The sequence below is a fragment of the Ambystoma mexicanum genome, chromosome 6p (genome assembly GCF_040938575.1).
Source record: "Ambystoma mexicanum isolate Mex_15411 chromosome 6p, UKY_AmexF1_1, whole genome shotgun sequence".
Lineage (NCBI taxonomy): Eukaryota > Metazoa > Chordata > Amphibia > Caudata > Ambystomatidae > Ambystoma > Ambystoma mexicanum.
The window spans coordinates 479,522,524-479,544,179 of NC_090935.1; the positions used below are offsets into that span (position 1 = coordinate 479,522,524).

At 50.8% G+C, this 21,656-nt stretch overlaps 1 protein-coding gene across 1 annotated transcript in view; it reads right to left on the reverse strand.

Annotated features, from left to right (window-relative positions):
- DHX29 (DExH-box helicase 29) overlaps positions 1-21,656 on the reverse strand; it is a 1,426,484-nt gene that overhangs the window by 197,719 nt on the left and 1,207,109 nt on the right. Inside the window, exon 22 of the mRNA XM_069627279.1 lies at positions 17,490-17,626. Within this exon, the coding sequence (XP_069483380.1) occupies positions 17,490-17,626 (137 nt within the window). The remainder of the gene's footprint in view (positions 1-17,489; positions 17,627-21,656) is intronic.

The following is a 21,656-nucleotide window of genomic DNA, read 5'->3' on the forward strand; positions in this document are numbered from 1 at the left end:
GAGTCTGTAGTATAGACCGCAATATGTTGTTGTTATACTGCGCAAGGATCCAAAAGATCAGTCAGATCCAAACTTGTACATCCACAAAGTTCCAATGTAACAGATCCAGGGATTTTTCTACAACTGTTTCCGAGGATATGTAATTTATTAAAGTCCAATAGATCAACAGCCGGCACATGTTTTGACCAATCGGTCGTCCTCAAGGCATAGATAAGTGTTTGTCCAGGTCCTATATTGAATGGTAGTCATCACATATCTGAGAGTTCCAATTTAAATAGCCTAATGTGATTGGAGTCCTGATACAAGTTCAAACATCAGCAGTGAAGGGCAGCCAGCTGGCAGTAATTTCCTCAGATATAATACGGCTTTGTCCAAACAAGGCTTATTTCTTCACTAAGAATGAGGATTTATAGCAATCTGAATGCGCTGTATTACCATACGATACTAGTTATAACAATATCCTTATCTGGATTCTTAGTCCAGGGCAGTAGCGAGTCGGAGCATACTTCTGTAATGGATCAATTTGGTCAATTTGAGGGTACATATACCTAATTAAACCTCTGAGTGTGGCACTTACTAATCTTCAATATCCTATCTTGATGCGAGGCAGGGCAGTGATCACGTTTCCATCCAAGTGTGGCAACTGCGAACATTCTCAGTTTCATCCAAGTGTGGCACGTGCCAACATTCACAATCCTATCTAGATGCGACGCAGGCTAAAGTTAAGAATTCCATGTAAGTGTGGCACATGCTAACTTTCACAATCCTATCTAAATGTGACGCAGGCTAAAGTTCAGAGTTACATCTAAGTGAGGTAGAAGCAAACATTGTTACACCTATCTAAATGTGACGCATGCTAATCTTCACAGTTCTCTCTAGGTGTGGCACTTGTTAACATTAGCAAGTATATTAATATATAATGCAAGGCAACATTTACAGTCCAGCCATGAATAGATTTAGGCTGGTGGTCACAAATCTCTCTAGGTGTGCATGGTGTAAGTCTATGGCAGGCTATGTTATGGAAAGGCAAGGTAGAGTGGCGGGGGCTTTCTGGAGTAGAGTAATTGCTCTACACCCCACCCATGCCACACTTGCAGTTTTGTTGGTGTCACTTGTCTGCTGGCTTCATTGGCTTCCCCTGCGGACACCTGCAGACACCTGCAGCCAATGTAGGAGCCGCCCTTTGCCTTGGGGCCCTTAGCGGCTGGGGCTGACGGGCAGAGGGCTGCCCAGGTCAGATCCAGGATAAGGAGTGGTGGACCATTCGGGGCAGGGGGAGGGCTTGGGTGGCGGGATTGGAGGGGAGGCTGGGCAGGGAGCAGCGCAGACCTCGAGGGTCATATGGAATCAGACATGAAGCGCTATATAATTTTAAAAGTGCCAAGGGCACTAGAGAAAACGTAACGCTTACCTGGAGCCAAGTTGGGAAATGGCTCAGGAAGCATGTGTGAACAGGGGTTAGGCCCTTCTAATAACATAAGCATTGTTTGGTATACAATATCTAAAAGGTGTGCAGGGGACGTGAGTGTTCCATAGATTTTTCTCTCCAGATGGGCATAAGACCCCTGGGATCCTTCGATGACTTCTGGTGGAATATCAAGTGTTTCCGACTTACAGTGCTTCAGCCGGAACGCGGACCTCTGGACGGTTTCTGGCAACCTGGACTGGACCACAGAGTGGACCTAGGACCTTCACCAAGTCTGGACCCTTGGGACGTCTTCGCTAGCTTCTGGTGGCAGGAAACCCACCGACGAACCTTCCTCTGTACTCAGCGACTCTAGACCCTCTCCGGCGGGAAAAAGTGGTCTGTGATGATGGCATGGATGTCCCTTGAAATGTTGTTATGCAGTGTGGGACTTTCACAGCTCCAGATGTCAAGCAGAATTATGCCAGGGTACCCCCTCTTCTGGGCAGTAGACAGCAACGGCTTCCAGCAGTCCCAAAACACACCTCCATACTCTGAGCGACACCGATGGACTTCTTCAACTCGAGATGTCTAGGCACTCCTCTTCAGGACTCACAAAGACCCCTTCTCTGGACAGCAGGCACACAGGACTGGCTTCCAGGGTACTTTGGTTGAAGAGCAGAAGTTTGCACGATGGTCCCTCATAGCTTGGGTAGAGGTCTCCTTTGCAGGTCCTCTTTAGATCAGTCCTTGGAAGATCACGGCAGCTTTTTGATTACACAAAGAAATGCAGCAGCAGACTTCTCCTCCGGGTGGGCTTCATAGAACAGCTTCTTCTTGCTTCAGCTTCTGAACAAATTGTTAAGTGTGAGGTCCCCAGATATACAAATCTGTTCACCACTGACTCTGGCTGAGCCAGGCTCAGTCAGCCAATCATGCAGAAGGGCATTCATGCAGGCAGGCAGCAAATCGGGTTCACAGACATTCGGGCCATTCACTCCACCCAGATACCCAAAACAAAGAATGTGGATTGGGATAAGTACCCAGCCTTTCACCACAATACACTGCATTCATGTCAGTTTCAGTTAGGGCTGTCTCATTTATTACGTCACATACAGAAACCAGACACCCATAACACAGAATGCAAGTTCACTTCAGACTCAATTCATACAACTTGCACCACTAGGGTGTACCCACAACACACAGCCCCTGGGAAGGCTCAAGTCAGTCTGACAGGAGGCAGTCATAGAGCCACTTATATTTCCACCCAACAGCCAGTCAGGAGGAAAGGGAACAGAGACATATATAAGGTTTCCACCCAACAGCCACTCAGGAGGAAGGGAACAAAAGACATGGCTTCCCAGGACTTTGGAAAACAAGGTAAAAGGCAATAGAAACCAAGAGGCCACAGGGGACATCTTGCCTTCTATAAGGAATTCATTGATTCCTATGGCAGGGCCTCGGTATCACAAAATGGAGGACACTCAGAGCCACTGCCAAGTCACCATGTAGCTGCCACCAGCCCATACACTGCTCTGTGGGCATCACACAGGTGCCCAAAAACATACATAATGGGTAACATGGTGTACCCTCACCCATGGGTGCAATAAGGGTATCCCATGGGTGTTGTTCACCAAAAGGAAAAAATGAAGAGCTGCACTGCCAGAGGTTCAGCTGTACCTCGGTGGCATGAAACACACAGAGAAGTGGTAGGCCAAAGACTAGGGGGCCCTGTCCCTCCATAAGGCATTTACAGCATCACACATCATGACACCCAGCCATCTGAACGATCACCCAATCAAAGGCATTACCATCGTCCACGTTCAGCCCATACGAGTTCACCAGTGCCACCTTCACCCCCTCCCCGACACTACACACCAACAGGGCCCTCCCCTCGTCATTCCATGCCACTGAACCCAGGCAAAACGCAACCCCCTTACCAATCAGGATAGCCACTCTGTCGCATAGGATGGAAAGTACCGGTGCCAGCACCAGTTTGAATCCCACTTGTGTTCTGGAGGGGGGCAAGGGGGCTCTCCTGAAGAAAAGCCACCTCCACCGGCTGTCTGCGGAGATACTGTGCTACCTTCCTGACCTTGAAGGGGCGCCCCCCCCTAATATTGCAGGTGCCTCCTCGAAGGGCCATAGTCACACATCAACACTGGTCCAGCAACCCAGCCCCTCCAAACCAATTGTTCAGCCGCTGCTGATTATTACCGGCCAGTGGATCACCAGGCAAGAAATCGGACTCCAGACAAACGTTCACAGTATAACACCCCCCAATTGTGCTTCCCCTCACACTCCTATCCCCATCGAACCCCGCCCCCACCACATGGGCAACCACCCACCCATTCGAAACACCCACCCCCACTCACCCAACTACAAAACATGAACAATGCTGCGCTTGGGGTGCTAGTGCCCATCCAGGCCTGTGTCGGCTCAGCCACCCACGGGTAGCTATGACATGCATTACTCACCGTAATAGCATTTCTGATGATTCTATCTGCTTAGATTCACATGCTGTGCATATAGTCTGACATCCAGTGGTAACCGCAGAGTATTGTATCTTGTCTTTCGGGGACCGAAAGGGGACGTTTGCATAGGCATGTCTGTAACACTATCCCTATCGTGACGTGTAGTGTACCCAAAATCCCTCACGCACTGAGGTCCCTCCGATTGTATTTTTTCTGCCATGAGGGAACCCAAGGCTATAGTGAGTGAGTACATAGAGAGAGAAAGTAGTAAGACGTCTATGTTCCTTCCACCCCGAGCGGGGAGGTAAGGAGGGCGCATGTGAATCCAAGCAGATACAATCATCAGAAGAACAAGTTACTCTCTTACCTGGTAACGTTCTTTTGATGGGATGGTCCGACGACGTATTCCATATCTATGACATGTAATCACCACAGCTGTGCTGCTTCGGAAAATCTTCGGCGTCTGCGTCCTGCGTCGATGACGTCAATACGCCGCCCTCGAGGACCTCCTCCGACGGCCGACGTCACTGGATGTTATAAGTAGGACGCACGACGCCCGTAGCCTCAGTTGTAGTTTTTTCCCCAGAAATTGTGGCACCAGTCTTCTGCCAGTCTGACACACAAAGCCTTGTGGAAACGTAAGCTGCAATCACATAAGAAATTCTGTAGCAAGGAAGGCAGGGAGGGAGCGATATGGAATACGTCGTCGGACCATCCCATCGAAAGAACGTTACCAGGTAAGAGAGTAACTTGTTCTTCGAGGGGATTGGGTCCTCCGACGTATTCCATATCTATGACAGACTCCCAAAGCAGTACCAATGCAAGGAGGAGGGAAAAGAATTTAGAAAACAGAAATTTAGAATGCCCAATCAAATTGCGGAGTAAAGGACCGCCTTGCCAAAGGTCAGATCCTGCCCACGGATGGAATCGAGGGAGTAGGGACGTACAAAAGTATGTACCAAAGCCCAGGTGGCTTCATCATAGATGTTACGAATAGAAACACCCCTCTCTAGGGCAGTAGAGGCAGCCATACCCCTGGTAGAATGGGCCCGCAAGCTGACCGGTGGGTCCTTACCCGCCAAGCGGTAACACTCAGAGATAGCAAAAATAATCTAGCGAGACAAAGTCTGTTTCATCACAGCATGTCCTAAACGCTTTCCAGCGTAACCAATGAAGAGTTTATCGTCCACTTTGACCCGGGACATGCGTGAAATATAAAAGCTTTAACGCTCTCCTAGGATCAAGCCTATGGAGCCTCTCCTCTTTCTTACAAGGATGTGAAGGAGGATAAAACGCTGGAAGAACAACCTTTTGGCCTAAATGAAATTCCGACACCACCTTCGGAAGAAAGGAAGGACGAACTCTAAGGACAACCCTGTGCTTATGAAACACAGTGAAGGGTGGCTTAACTGAAAGTGCCTGTAACTCACTCACTCTGCGAGTGGAAGTGGCCGCAACCAAAAATACAGTTTTAAGAGTTAACAGTCTCAAAGGGCATGAATGCAAAGGCTCAAACGGAGAACCCATCAGAAACTTGAGAACAAGGTTCAAATCCCAACCGGGCACCTGGAAAGGTGACGAGGGAACACATTAGGGAGCCCTTTCAGAAACTGAGAAATTAAAGGAATTTTAAAAACAGGAACACTCTTCAGACGAGCGCTTAAACATGGACAGCGCCGCCAGGTAACCTTTAACGGTACCCACTTGCAAGCCCCTGTGGGCCAAAGAAAGGAAAAAAGACAGAACCATGGGAATGTCACATGCAAAAGGATTCACATTCTTAACCCTGCACCAGTCGCAGAACTTACGCCAACGGCAATGGTACAGGGACTTTGTTGCGGGCCGTCTGGTCGAGAGCAACACCTCCATCACGTCTTCAGGGAGGTCCCAATCCTTATACCTCAACCTTTCAGAAACCAAGCGTGAAGGTTGAGGGATCTGACCTCTGGATGGAGAACCTGACCCCCCCCTCCCGTGAGAGCAGATCGTCTCGGTAGGGAATACGACATGGAGGGCAGATGGACAAGTCGAGAAGGTCCGGGTACCACGTCCTCCAGGCCCATGCCGGGGCAATGAGGATCATCCGGGAACCGAACCTCCGCAGTACTTGCGGGATGACGGGGACTGGAGGAAACGCGTACAGCAGTGGGAATGACCACTCCACCACGAACGCGTCTCTTAAGGCTCCTTGTGGAGGAAATTCCCGCTAGCAGAACCTCTCACACTTCCGGTTGACACTGGAGGCGAAGAGATCCACTTAAGGGGTCCCCCGAAGGGCGAAGATCTCCAGGAGAATCTCCTGAGCCAACTCCCACTCGTGAGAGATCGCGCTCTGCCTGCTTAGAGCATCCGCCGTCTCATTTTCATCTCCTGCCAGATGAACTGCCGAGATCGAAACTTCCTGCTGGATTGCCCAGAACCAGAGCTGCATCGCCTCCCTGCAAAGAGGTAGTGACCCTGCCCCCCCCCCCCCCCCTTTTGTTGAGGTAGTGCATGGCCACCGTGTCGTCTGTCAGGATCAGGACATTCTTCGCTTGCACATTCGGCAGAAAAGCCTTCAAGGCTAGCCTGACGGCCCTCGGCTCCAACAGATTGATATGGAGTCTGGACTCCGACGGAGACCAACGACCGCTGACTGTCAACTCGTTGGCATGAGCTCCCCATCCCGTGAGGGATGCGTCCGTCACGATCGTCACCTCCTGCCAGGGTAGCCAAAATGGAGCCCCCTTCATCAGATTGTCTTTGACGGCCCACCACAGAAGGTCTTTGTCGACCGAGGACGGCACCTGAACAGGGTCCGACAACCTGCCGGAGGACTGAGACCACTGGAGTTTGAGTGCCCATTCCAAAGAGCTCATCCGCAACCTGGTCTCTGGCACCAGAAGAATGCAGGATGCCATGAGGCCGAGCAATCTCAAGAACTCGAACGCTGGGAGACTCTGGGCAAGCTGAAACTTTTGCACCATCTGCTGAATGTGATGAGCCCTCACCTGGGGAGGAAAACACTGCCCCAGGGACGTGTCGAGCACAGGCCTGATGTACTGGAGTCTCTGAGTTGGTGTCAAATGGGACTTTAAGTTGAGGGAGAAGCCCAGCTTGTGGAGGGAAGTGGCAGGTGACTGACAGATGATCCAGGACTTGCTCTGGAGAGCGCGCCCTGATCACCCAATCGTCCAGGTAGGTCTAGACGTGAATCCCCCCTTTCCTGAGGTGCGCTACCACCATTACCATGAGCTTGGTGAAGACCCTTGGGGCGGAGGTCAATCCGAACGGCAGGACTCGAAACTGAAAGTGCGAGTCGGCTACCGTGAACCTCGGGTACTTCTTGCGCTTTGGATGTATCGTCACATGAAGGTAAGCGTCCTTGAGGTCGAGAGACACCAACCAGTCCTGAAGTTGAAGGGCCTGGAGGACTTGAGATAGAGTAACCATCTTGAACTTGTCCTTCCTGAGGAGTTTGTTCAAACCGCGCAAGTCCATGATGGGTCTCAACCCCCCGTCTTTCTTGGAAATCAAAAAATAAGGGGAATACCGTCCCTTGTTCCTCTCCGCTACAGGCACCAGTTCTATGGGCTTTTCTTCAACAGGGATTGAATTTCATGCGCAAGAGCGGATCCAGACTCTTCAAAGAGAGATTCCCCGGTGGATTGTCTTGAGGCCTCTGCCGGAAAGGAAGACAGTAGCCGTGGGTTATGATCAGCCACTCTGCAAGATGCTGCAACAGCCTTCCCCCAACCGGCGAACCATGGGACATGGCCTCATGACTGAGCTGAAGCGGCTGTGGCGTTGCCTGAGGGCAAAGAGGCAACAGCCCGAGCGGCCTTGGCACCTCGAGTACCTTGTTTTCCACCTCTGTCACTCCTACGGTGGCCCCTTTGACTGACAGCTCCTCTCGCTTTACCAAAGGATGACTAATAACGAAAGGAACCCTCCCCTCCATTGCTGTCCCCTAGGACGAAAAGGCAGAGGTTGGCGAACTGCAGCGCCCAACGACTTCGCTGCAGCTTTGGAGGTCTGCAACCTCACAAGGCTCTCGTCAGCCTTGCTGCCAAAAAGATGTTCCCCGTCAAAGGGCATGTTGAGCTGCCGGGCCTGCACATCAGGAGCAAACCCAGACTTCCACAACCACGCAAACCTGCGTATCACGGTGCTCGCCGCCAATTGCCTGGCTGACGCAATTTGCCATGTCCAAACCCGACTGAACGGCCTCACACATGGCATCCTTGCCATCCTGAACCATGGCAAGGAAACCATCCCGTTCGTCCCTTTTGGGAATATGTTCAGCCGCTAAGGAAATACAGTTCCACAGAGTGTGCGTGAAACGTGACAAGGCACATACAGAGTTGGCCGCCTGAAGCACCATACCCCCTGAAGAAAACGCTTTCTTCGCCCAGCCGTCAAAACGCTTTTCGTCCCTATCAGGAGGGATGGTAGGATAGATGCCTGCTTTGCCGGGGCCGTAGCCGCCTGCACCACCAAACTCTACGGAGTGGGGTGCTTGGTCAAGTAGCAGGGGTCGCAACTGGCTGGGCGGTATTTTCGCGGCAAAGACTTGCCCACTGCCGGGAGACTCTCCGGAGCAGTCCAAGCCGCCGCCACCCTCCTCTGTAGAGCCATATGGAACGGCAGTACCGGGTCAGTTGGTGGACCTTGGTCGAGGATATCCGTAAGGTCATCCTGAAGAAAATCCCCTGGGGGAACAGACCATCCCAAGTACTCGGTGACCCTAGACATAAGACACCGATACGAGGAGTCGTCATGAGTGCCAGGCTCAGGCCTACAAAACTCCACCTCCAGAGAGGTGTCCAGCCCACTGGCATCGTGCAGGGACTGCCGCAGGTCCTCAATTTAGCTATAGCCCGAGAGAATCTCGTCTGGCACCGTATTAGGAACCATGCCATCATCAGAGCCCTCATCCACCTCTGAAATAAACTCAAGATGGCGGTAAGAAGGCACAGAATGTGGAACAAAGCCATGCTTGAACTTGGCCAGAGCCTTTCTAGGGGGTTCCACCGAGCCACGGGGTACCCCCGTCGAAACAGCCTCAAAAGGCGTCGAGTGAATCGGCATTGACTCGCGAAAGCGGTGCTGACAGCATCGATGACATCGACACAGGCCTCGATGTCGGAGCCCCGAGCGTGTCCCTCAACAGCCTGGGCGCCGATGGCATCGAGGACTTCTTCAGAGGCGGGGCCTCAAAATAGTCCGTCGACAACCTCGGCGCCAACGGCGTTGACATCTTCCTCGAAAACACCACAGGTGCACACGGTCTCGAACGCATCGAGGACCGGGACCTGGACCGGGCATGACAAGAACTATTCCCCTTTTCCAAGCGGGACCTCTCCCGCGAATCGTGCCGACCACCCGAGCCCGAAGGCGTGCGAGCGGTGTCTCTCGACCGATCACGAACAACCCCACTCGGAAGCGTGGACGGAGCAGTGCCCTGCGATTCGAGAATCGCTAACATTTTCTTCCCGAAGGAAGCCCATTCCTCCGGCGTTGCATGCTTGGTGGGATAAGCGAGTGGCGGTACCGACTCCGGGACCGAGACCCACTGGACTTCTGACGACGATGCAGAGTCGCCCCTCGAATCTTCCATCGAAAGCCCCGCAGACCTCGTCTTCCTTGGCTTGGACACCTTACCTACCGACAACAACTTCTTGCGCTCCCGCAAGGCTTTGGACGTGAGCGACTGGCAGTCGACACAGTCATCTGTGTCATGGGCCTCCCCGAGGCACCAGAGGCAGGCGTTGTGCGAGTCCGTCACCGACATCTTGGACCCACAGTCCCTGCACTTCTTAAAGCCAGACGCGGGGTGGAAGACTAGGTAGACATCTTCACGAAGAATATACTTCACAATACGAGCAGGTTCGAAGAACCGAGAAAGAACAGAAACTCCAAAGAGTGGAGGTGCGCCGAGATCTCAGAAGCGAACACGTTTGTGGAAAAAACGGAACTGAGGCTACAGGCGTCGTGCGTCCTACTTATAAGATCCAGTGACGTCGGCCGTCGGAGGAGGTCCTCGAGGGCGGCGTATCAATGTCATCGACGCAGGACGCAGACGCCGAAGATTTTCCGAAGCAGCACAGCTGTGGTGATTACATGTCATAGATATGGAATACGTAGGAGGACCCAATCCCCTCGAAATGCTATTACAGTAAGTAATGCATGTCTTCTGATTAATCTGCTTAGAATCACATGCTGTGCATAGACTAGCGAGCAGTACCCAGAGTTGGAGGTGGGTTGTGAGAAGGAACAGTAGAGAAAATATGTGTTAGTACTGCTTGTCCCACCTGAGAATCAGACCTAGGCAATAGTGTTTTGTAAAGGTGTGTACAGAACTCCAGGTTGCCGCTTTGCAAATGGACTCAAGGGGAACATTTGCAATGAATGCTATGGATGCCCCAGTGCCTCGAGTAGAATGTGCTCTAGGCTTAAAGGGCAGTTCTCTCTTAGCAAGAGTGTAACATAGTGTGATGCATTTGACAATCCACCTTGAGATAGCAGATTTAGAGACAGGATCCCCTTCTCTACCAGCTGCCACTGAAACGAAAAATTGTTTTGTTTTCCTCAGTGGTTTAGTTTTTTCCAGGTAGAACATGACTGCCCTGCGCACATCCAGTGTGTGAGTAGGCTTCTTTCGGCCATGCTAGTGGGATTCTGGAAAAAGGTAGGCAGTTCAATGGACTGGTTCACATGGAACTTCGATATGAATTTAGGCGCAAATCTGGTGTGCGTGCGCAGAACTACCTTATCCATGTGGACTGTAACAAAGGGGTCTAGAACAGAAAGTGCCTGTAGTTCGCTAACTCTTTGATAGAAGTGATAGTTACTAGGAAGGCCGTTTTATAAGTCAGGTCTTTCAGACTTGCTTTATGCATAGGCTCAAAGGGAGCTCCCATGAGCCTGGTCAAAACCACATTTAGGTCCCATCCAGGAGCTGGGTGAGAAATGGGAGGATAAATCCTCTTAACCCCTTCCATAAAGGCCTTAATCAATGGTATCTTCCACCACAACACTTTCTGTTGTGATGTGGTGTAGGCTGACAGAGCAGCAAGCTGAACCTTTAGGGAATTGAATACTAACCCAGTATCCAACAGATGGGTTAGGTACAGTACAATGTGTGTGGGTGAGCAATCGATGGGATTGACGCCCTTGGATTTGCACCAGATGACAAAACGCTTCCATTTGCTGGCATAGCAATAACGTGTGTTCTGTTTCCTAGCTTCCCTGAGTATGTCCATGCAACTCTGAGGGAGCTGTAGATGTCCAAACTCTATGACCTCAGGAGCCAAGCTGCTAAATTCAGAGTTTGTGGGCATGGGTGTAGGGTCTCCCCCCTGTCCTGAGACAACATGTTGTATGGGCAGGGTAGTTTCACTCGTGGGGAGAGGGACATTTCCATCAGGTGAGCGAACCAGGGTTGGCGGGCCCACATGGGGGCAACCAGTATCATGGTAACTGGTTCCTGGCTGTAGTGCTGTCCGGTAGAGTCAGCACTGTCTTCCCTTGTAGTTGCACCTGAAAGGCAATCAAAGCCTTGAACACCGCTAATAGCTACAGTGAGTTTATATGGTTGGAAGCTACTTGAGAGGACCACACTCCGTGCGCTGTCTGCTGAAGCAGGTGAGGCCCCCCAACCCCGTGAGAGATGCGTCTGTAGTGAGAGTGGCTTCCACTGCAGGGGTGGAGAAGGTCTTCCCCTTCAAGAGGTTTTCTCTTGACCACCACTGCAGAGAGAGAACGAGGGCTGGCGAGCTACCAGATCTTCCTATTGTCCGCTGGCCTGACACCACTGGCTGTTGAGCCACTCTTGCATGGGACGCATGCGCAGCCGCGCGTGGGGAACTAAGTATATGCACAACGCCATCATTCCTAGCAAGCACATGGCTTTGCGCACTGTCACCTCCCGACTGGCAACATATTGAGGGATCTGAAAAAGCATGTTCTGAACCCTCTCGTTGGAGGGGAAGACTAAACCGTCTTCCGTCCAAATTAGAGCTCCCAGAAATTGTTTTGTTTGACTGGGGACTAGACTAGATTTCTTTTCGTTGATTGAGAAACCCAAACTGAAGAGAAGATCTACTGTTTTTTGGGTTTTCGAAAAACGTGTCGAATGAGTCCCCCATGATGAGCCACTCGTCGAGGTAAGGGTAAACTGGGACGGATAGTCTGCACAGGTGTGCTGCAGCCACTGCCAGGACCTTGGTAAACACCCTTGGCGCCGAGGCGATGCCGAAGGGGAGTACCTTCAATTGGTAATGCCTGTCCTCTATCCTGAACCTTAGATATTTTTTGTGCGCTGGCAACATTGAAATATGAATTTATGTATATTTCATGTTCAATGTTACCATGTAGTACCCCTGTTTCAGCAATGGGATCACCTCCTGTAGTGTTACCATGCAAAACTTCTGGGGTTTTATGAACGTGTTCGCTGGGCGCAGGTCTAGAACAGGGCACATGGCGAGGTCCTTTTTGGGTACAAGGAAGTACACTGAATAAATACCCTTGTTTACCTGAAGAATAGGGGTGGCTTCTATGGCGTCCATTCCCAGCAGTGCTTCCACCTCTTTATTCAGGATCTCCAGATGGTCTAGGTGAAAGGCACCATGAGCGCAGCGGTCTGAATTGTGGAGGTCGGGCGAATTCCACCCAGTACCCTTGGGCAACCGTCTTTATGACCCCACTGGTCTGAAGTTATCCCCTCCCATGCCATGAGGAAAGATGTTAATCGCCCCCCGACTGGGGTGACATGGGAGGGGACCTGGATCTGGTGGTCATTTCTGACCAGAGGCTGTGGCTCCTCTGGGATTGGGGCCTCTACCTCTGCCTTTGCCTCGTTTCTGACCCTTTGAAGGGTAGTATGCAGGGCTTCCCGAAGTTTGTCCTGTGTTGAAGTTCCCTGTGCCATAGTTGTTTTGACCAGCACAGGCTTGTCATCGAAAGGACCACCGAGTTTTATTACCTGTCTGGGGGGAAGGTTTCTGTGTGATCTGTTGTAGAGACTTAAGAGTCTCATGCTCTTTCTTAGCCATTTCCAAGGCCTCATCCACCGCTTTCCCGAAGAGGTTAGATCCCTCAATAGGCTTATTGATGAGGGAGGCTTGTATTTTCGGTTTAAAACCTGAAGTACGCAGCCAAGCGTGTCTTTTAAGTAGCGTCCCTTGGGCCAGAGACCTGTCTGCTGTTTCAGCCGTGTCCAGGGTGTTTTTGATCACATTCTGGTTAACTTGTCTTCCCTCGATTACAATGGAGAGAAGCTTGGATTTGGCGGGCTCAGGAACCTCTTGGAGGCCTTCCTGGAGCAGGTTCCTCTGAGCGTCAGCATAGCTTGCCAATAATGTGGTATTATTAGCAATCCGCGTAGTGTATGCGGCAGCCGAAGTGACTCGTTTGCCTAGAGCATACAGTCTTTTGGATTCCTTGTCCGGAGGGGCTTCCCCCGTGGCAAGGGCTACCCCTGCCCTTTTCCGGGTGGTAGTCACTACCAACGAATCTGGGATGGTGTGCCCTCTAATGTATAGAGGGTCGGAAGGAGAAGGGCGAAATAGTTTTTCCACTCTTGGATTCACTGCCCGAGTCTGAGCTGGTGATACCAATGAGGGGGCCAACCTTCTGTTGATAGAATTAAGGAGGGGGATGGCTTGGCTAGATGGAGGCTTCGCCTTAAGGATATCCTTTAGAGGACCCAAGCGGACCTACGGGTGGAAAAACGTTGTTTTCCGCCCTACGGTGCTGAAAAGAGTCTCTTAGGGTGTCGGAAAGAGGCTCTTGACTATCTTCATAAGTATCGTAAGAATCGGGATCCCAAACCGCATCTGAAGATTTTTTGGCGGCTTGTCCCATGACTTTAGGCGGAACCGGGGTAAGACCCATCGTCGCTATAATTCATTCGATGTCGACTTCGATAATCGCCGAATCGGTGTGAGATAGTTGCTCCGATGGTCTATCGGTAGGTGTATTACCTTCCGCTGCGCTAGAGGGCCTAGCGGTTGGTTTCTCAGGGAGAGGCCTAGTCGTAGTTTTTGGGCCTACCGCGGCCTTCGGGACGATCGCAGCGTCGGATTTCAGCGCTTCGACGTGTGAAGTTTTAGGAGTAGCGCCCTTACTTAATTTTGCGGATGCGGGGAAGGCTTTGGATCTGAGCGATCTGAGGAAACTGTCGGAATTTTCAGCGGCCCTGTTGGTGCCTTCACCTTTTTCGACGAAGACATCGAAAACGGTGTAGGGGTTGTCTTCCTAGTGTGATGCGTTTGTACGCCCCTGTCGCCGGGTGTTGTCCCTGAAGCGAGACCAGAGTCAGACCTTAAAGGGTCGGGGACGGGCGTGGTGGACCTAGAAGTGTCTGCCTTGAGGTCTATAACATCCGCAACGGATGTTTGGTCATCCGAGGTGCCCCCGTCACTCTCAGCGGGTGTGGCAGTGGGGGAAGGGGCTTCCACCCGCGACATACCATATGCGGCCCACCGCTTTACACAGCGCTCCTTGAGGGTCTTAGGCCGAAGGAGTTTGCAAGGCCGCACATTGCTTTTCGTCATGCTCTAGGGGGAGACAGGCGTTGCAAGTCCTGTGTTCGTCCTTCCAAGGATATCTGACTCTACACTTAGGGCATAATCTAAAAGGAGTCCTTTCCATAGCCAAAGGGAAAGATGACTAGACCAAAAGGGCAAAGAGGGGAAAGGAGGAAAGACATACCGACAATATGGCCACCCCAACCCCTCTCCCTACTGTACAGGTCGGCCAGAGGGCCCAACCACGTGGAAAATCCGGCCGCTGGATCTTAGGCACCAAAATCCACGGCCGTAGACGAATCCCCCGCAGTCTTCGTCAAAGATATTCTTGTGACCGAAGTGACTTAACGGGGAATAACTGACAATTCGGAATAAGATAAACAATGTCTCTTCTGTAAGAGCTCTGCTATAGGGCGGCCAGTTATCTGTCCGGAAAAAAACAATCTGAGGGACCTCGGCAGGTGAGGGATTTTGGGTACACTACGCATCACGATAGGGATAGCACTACAGACACGCCTATGCCGACGCCCCCTTTCGGTCCCCGAAAGACCAGATGCAATACTCCGCGGTTACCACTGGATGTCGGACTATATGGACAGCATGTGATTCTAAGCAGATTAACAAGCATCAGAAAACATATTTCCAATGCAGCGCGCGAACCATCGGATAGAAATGACAGTGTCTCATGGTCAGCTGTTAGGCATCCAATCTGCCATCCCCCCAATCTGGCACAACAATGGCCCAACCTGAAGGCTCTTCCTGACCCTCCTGACCCCAGTTCCTGGCCTCATTGAGGGGTCTCATGTTGTTGGGGCGATGTAGCTTGCTGAACTCACCCAGGATGGAGCTTGCTGCCTCCGGTGACATCAATTGTGTTTCCCCATCATGCTGAATGTGTAGCTTCACAGGGAACAACATGGAATATGGGATGTTGTCCCTAAAACGACGTTCAACCCCCGCGAAAGACCACCTCGATGTCTGCACCGCTGCCGAAAAGTCTGGGAAGACCTGAAATGTATTGCCATCATATTGAAGTTCCCCCTTCTGCTTGGCTAAGCAAAGGATTGTTTCCCAGTCCCTGTAGTTCAAAAGGTGGACAATGATGGATCAGGGGATCCTGCCGCTGGGATACAGTGAGCCCTCTCAACCACAACAACTTTCCCTGCAGAGAACTTTAACAAACTCCTCCATCTCCGTCTGCATCTGCCCCTTGCGTTCTGGAATCTCGAACCCAACAGACACCCACTTGAGTTGCACCACCAGGGCCGACACCCTGGCCGTGAGCGACGCCGACCCATCCTCCAGAACAGACACCCTGTGCTCCACCTCGTCCAGGTGATCGGCGTGCTTGTCCAGCCGGTGCTGTAGCATATCAACCTTAGAGGAGAGCAAGTCCAGCTTGGAATCCAACCTACCGATGACCACCTTAAGGTCCAGCAGTATCTCCCAGATATCCACCACTGGTGCTGGGCCAGCTCCTCCAGAGGCTAGCTCCATGGGCTCAAACAGATTCCGGGGTGTGAGGGGGGGGTACCTTGAGGAAGGGCCCCCCTCGAAAGTGTGCTTCCTCTGCAGTTTGCCCATCTTCCCCATGGTGGAACCAGTGGGTCTCAGCAGCCTCCTCTCACAAGGACCAACAAGGAAAGGAACAAAGACACAGGACTCAAAAAGGCTGGCAGAAAAAGGAAGCCAGTGGGGGTACTGGAAGAGGGGTGGGGGGGCAGATGTATACAGTGGGCTCAAGCTACCTCGGAGGTTCGTCCCATCATGGGCTCCACCATCCAAAAGCTAATTCTACAGCCCCTCAGGGTCGAGCCAGCACTCAGGGCCTCACAGCGCCTCTAACCTCCCTGCCCTGCAGTCCACCAAATCTGTTCCACCAGGGGCGAAACAGAGAAAGTCAGTCTGTGCCCCACGTGCCCCCAATCAGGGGGACACCGCTCTACTCAGCCCAGGTCAGTGCCCACACACAGTCCAGGGCTCCTGCCTCCTTTCACCCCCGGAATTCAGCCACTCCTGGACAGGCTCCAGCCAGGCCGCCACTTCAGCGAAATACGGGTGGCAGCCATAGCACCCCAGCAGGAACCGTCACCAGAAGTACGCTGCCCGGGGAGGGTCACAGTAGGGCCCGGGCCTTCACCCTCCTAGGGCCGTCACCTATGCAATGCGCCCCGCACAGGCCACTCCAGGATGCACCCACCTGCAGGAGTGTGCTCCACCTCACAGCAAGTCGTTCCTGCCACCACTCGTGGGCCAGGGGCTAGGGGGGGAATTGTTTGGCCGGGGGCTCCATTGAAGCTTTGCTAGGCCCACTGCTGGACTGCCTGGGGCCTTAGAGTGTGCAGTAGGCCCCAGGTGTAGTCACCAGCACAAATTGATCCGGGGAGGGTGCACACCAGCTCCCCACATGGAGTAGAGGCTGTCGGCGGTCTCCAAACTGCCTCCGCCTCCAGGCTACCGTGGCTCCATACACTGGCGCCGCCCCCCTCATAGGCCAGGCAATGCTGTGCCGCTCCAGGGGGCTCCTTCCGGGCCTCTGCTCTCCTTCAGCGCTGAACGGGCTCTCCAACCTCACCCCGCCGCCCCGGATGGGACACGGGGGTCAAAGCACTTGCCCCAGGCAGGTAGCGCAGCCGCACACCGCTGGGTATTTTCACGCAAAATTAGCCCGGCTTGGAGTCCGATCACCCTCACGACAGTCCAGCACTACGACGGCCGCTTCACACTCAGGAGCACCGCCAGGCTAGTTGCACCGGCCCTGCCAGGACTTAAAAGGCGCTCAGTTCAAACCCGTCGCTTTCCACATCTGAAATGCAATGGCAAAACACACCAGGCTGCCTCTAAGACTGCTATTTTTCAGGATTTTCGGAGCCGACACACAGACCTCAGCAAGAATCCGCAATTCCTGGACGAGCTCTCTAGCGCCACGAACAATATCCTTGTACAATAAAAAAGGAATATAAAATACCCGATTTAGAACACATACTATAATGGAAGAAGAGTTATTTTCATTTCAAAAGGTCCCTATAATATTACAAATATTTATTTAACAGGTACATACTAATGAGAACTTAACATCTAAAAGAAGATTGTTCTTACCCTATGTATGCATTGTAGATTGTCAGATGGTCAGAGTTTGACACGGCCATTGCAGATTTAGCAAGATCTGCTTCATCTTTTCGTCCAATTGGTGTTGAAAATGGGGATTTTTCAGTCATTGTTGCAGCAAGTGTCGCCTAAACCAGACCAAAGACACAATCGATTGTATAACATTTAGAAACATACTGCAAACTATTTTCATAACTTGACATTTAGCATAAAGAACAACGTTAAAAAATATATCATGTCTACGAGTGAAAAGTTCAATGGTTTAGATACCACAAGAACAAAAAATTACTTACCTCCCGGTAATGTTCTTTTTTATGGATGTTCCTCCTACAAGTTGCCTGTCTATGATATTCTATCTACACTGTCAGCTGCCTTCGGAAATACTTTCATCACCAGGGTGATAGTGCTGCTCCACACGCTGGATGGCACGTTGGGGCCAGTATAAATCATCGGCGGCGCCTCATAACCTCAGTTTCACCTTCTTCCCTAGCATTCAGCCGCTGAGAGAGTGCAGAACAGATGAGGCGTACAAGCTACACAATCAAGAGCAGCAGGTTGGGAGGGGGTTGAGGAAATCTGTGTGAGGAACAGCCATCTGAACTAAATAAAAAAAGGAAATTAATTGTTCTAATTGATCCCTTACACCCACAAATTCCACATCTATGATAAACCCCCATTGTCGGAGGAGGGTTAGAAGACACCAGCTAAACTAAAAAACTGTGGAGGACTGCTTGGACAAAGCAAGCATCTTTACCCAACAAGGAATCCAGGCAATAATTATGGGTACACATGTGCAGCAAATCCCAACTAGCCGCTTGACAAAAGTCCAGAACAGGGATGCCTCTGCCCCCTTCACTGCAGGGCCGAGGGAGAAGGCCTGACATTAAGTTGAATGACCTCCTTTTCAGACTAGATCTTAGTATTCAGAGATGCAGAAGATGATCCATCTTGAGAGGGACTGTTGAGTCACGGATCTGCCAACATGAACGCTAGAGTTACCCACAAAGAGCTGGGCATATTTCTGGACATCCCTCATCCAAGAGAAGTAGCAGCTGCTGAGGCTCCGCACCGGATCCAGCGGATGGAATTGCTCCTCTGTCTTAGAAGGGTGAGGCAGAGGAAATAACACAGGAAGAAGAACAAGTTACTTCTTACCTGGTAACGTTCTTTCGATTGGATATTCCTCCAATGTATTGCTCATTTTAGATGTATTCCATCCAGCTTTGCTGCTGTTCGGAAATTTTTTCGGCAGAGGGTGCCGTGCGTCGATGTCGTCGAGTCGATGGTCCCTCGAAGGCCTCCGTCGAGGGTGACATCATCTGGTGTATAAGTAGTACGTGCGGCGCCTGTTGGCCTCAGTTCTGTTTTTCCCCTCTTTTTTATCTGTGATCTTGTACTGTTTTTGTAGATTGTGCCGGCAGACAGGTATCATTCTTGCGAGATTTGAGATGGCAATAACCCGGAAAAAATCTACAGAGGTGTAGGTTTGGAGGGCAATGAGGAATATGTTGGAGGAACGTCCAATCCAAAGAACGTTACCAGGTAAGAAGTAACTTGTTCTTCGAGTGGATTGTGTCCTCCAACGTATTCCTCATCTTAGATAGGCTCCCAAAGCAGTATTTTGCATAGTTCCTCTGGAGGAGGGGTTAGATTTTATTTATTTTTTTAAACTGCCCTTAGATGGAAGAGTAAAGCACTGCTTTTCCAAAGGTTAGCTCCCTAGACTGGGAAGCATCCAGGTTATAGAATTTTGAGAAGGTGTGAAGCGAAGACCAAGTTGCTGCTTCGCAAATGGACCTTTTAGGGACACCTCTTTGAAGGGCTGTAGAAGAGGCGATGCCTCTGGTGGAATGAGCTCTTAACCCTTCAGGTGGGTCTTTTTGTGCTAGTCTGTAGCATTCTGAAATGCAAAGCACGATCCAGCGCAAAATGGTTTGTTTTGTTACTGATTGACCCAGCTTTCTTCCGGTGTAGCCTATAAACAACTGGTTGTCCACTCTAAGTCTAGAAAGCCTAGAGATGTAAAAGCTTACAGCTCTTTTTGGGTCCAGTCTGTGTAGTCTTTCTTCCTCCTTAGAAGGATGAGGTGGAGGATAGAATGAGGGTAAACATTTTCTGATTTAAATGAAAATCAGATATTACCTTCGGTAAAAATGATGGTTTAACCCTCAACACAACCCTGTCCTTATGGAACACAGTATAGGTAGGCCCAGAAGATAGTGCCTGCAATTCGCTCACTCTTCTTGCTGATGTTAGAGCAACTAAAAATGCTGTTTTCCATGTTAATAATCTTAATGGACACGTGTGCATAGGCTGAAAAGGGGCACACATTAAGAATTTTAATACCAAATTTAGATCCCAAATCGGTACTTGAAATGGGTGAGGAGGAAACACATTAGTGAGACCTTTTATGAATTGTGTTATCAAAGGAATTTTGAAGTATGAGCATTCTTCTGATGAGCGCTTGAAGATGGAAAGCGCTGCAAGGTAACCTTTCATTGTTCCAATATTCAGACCTCTATCGGCTAGGGTCAGAAGGAAAGATAGTACTTCCGGAATAGAACATAGAAAAGGATCGACATTCTTTTCCCTGCACCAGTTGCAAAACTTTTTGCAACGGTACAGAGACTTTGTTGCTGGCCTTCTTGCCGAAAGCAACACCTCCATAACATCCTCTGGAAGGTTCCAATCCCTGCATCTCAGCCTTTCAGATACCAAGCATGAAGGTTGAGTGTTTATTTATTTATTTATTCAAATTTGTTGAGCGCACATCAGCCCAGAAGCATCGTGACGCTTGTTACAGACATCTTAGTTGCAAAGGAAACCGTAGTTACAAGCAGTACATAAATTACAGAGGAAATATATACAATAGCAAGGCAATATATTTACATGGCTTCCTGAGAGTTTGCTAGTTATTTTGCAAGGAACGAGGTTTTCAGTTTCCTGCGAAAGATGGGAAGTGAGTTTTCCGTTCGGATGTCTGAAGGGAGAGCGTTCCATGTCTGTGCTGCAATGTAGGGAAAACCTAGACCTCCGGCTTTGGCTTTTTTGATGCGTGGGGTGCAGAGTAGGTTAGCGTATTGCGTCCTAGTGGGACGTGTGGAGGAAGGTTTGAGGATGGTATCTGAAAGATAGGACGGGGCGGAGAAGGAGAGGCATTTGTGAGTGAGGGTGAGGATTTTGAAGGTGATCCGTTCTTTGACTGGGAGCCATTGGGCTGAGAGCCTGGCCTGGGTGATATGCTCTCTTCTTGGGATACTAAGAGCGGCCCGGAGAGCGTTGTTCTGCGTGATTTGTAGTCTATTTATGTTTTTGGCTGATGTGCCTGCTAGGAGAGCATTGCAGTAGTCCAATTTGGCTCCAATGGTTGCCCTCGCTATGGAGAGGCAGTTAGGTTTAGAGAGGTAGGGCTTGATGGCATTTATAAGTTTGGTGGTGTGTGCGGATGCGGAAGTGATTGCGCTGACTTGTCTAGTCATTGATAGCGAAGAGTCAAGGTATACTCCCAGTGTCTTGACGGCTGTGGACACGGGGATGATGGAGTTGTCAATGGAGAAGTTAGTGTACAGTTTTTCCAGTTTGTCTAAGGTGTTCTGTTGACCTAATATCAAGATTTCAGTCTTGTCACCATTGAGGCAGAGGCCATTAATTGCCATCCATGCCTTGATGATGGAGTAGATAGTGTGGAGTGCCTTTGCGTCTTCGTTGTATGAGCCTGAGAGGGGTAGAAGTACTTGTGCGTCGTCCGCGTAGTTCGTGTAGGTGATGCCGTATGAGTCAAGTTTGTCAAAGAGGGGCTTGGTGAACAAGTTATAGAGTGTAGGTGCAGTGCAGGAACCTTGAGGGACCCCGCAGTGGATTGTCGTGGGAGTGGCGTTGGCGATGCCCGAGAAGACTTTCATGGCCCTACCTTCGAGGAAGGAAGTGATCCAGGCGGCTGCTTCTTTGGAGAAGTTGGCTGAGTGCGGGAGGTGGGAAGTGAGAATCTTGTGATCAACCAGATCAAACGCGGCTGAGAGATCTAGAAGAAGCAGAAGAGCCGGCTTGCCTTTGTCCATGATTTGGGTGATCTGGCTCTTCAGATCTACCAGGGCTGTTTCTGTGCCATGTCCTTTCCGGAAGCCCGATTGCCTCGTCCCGAGGATGGAGTGGGTTTCC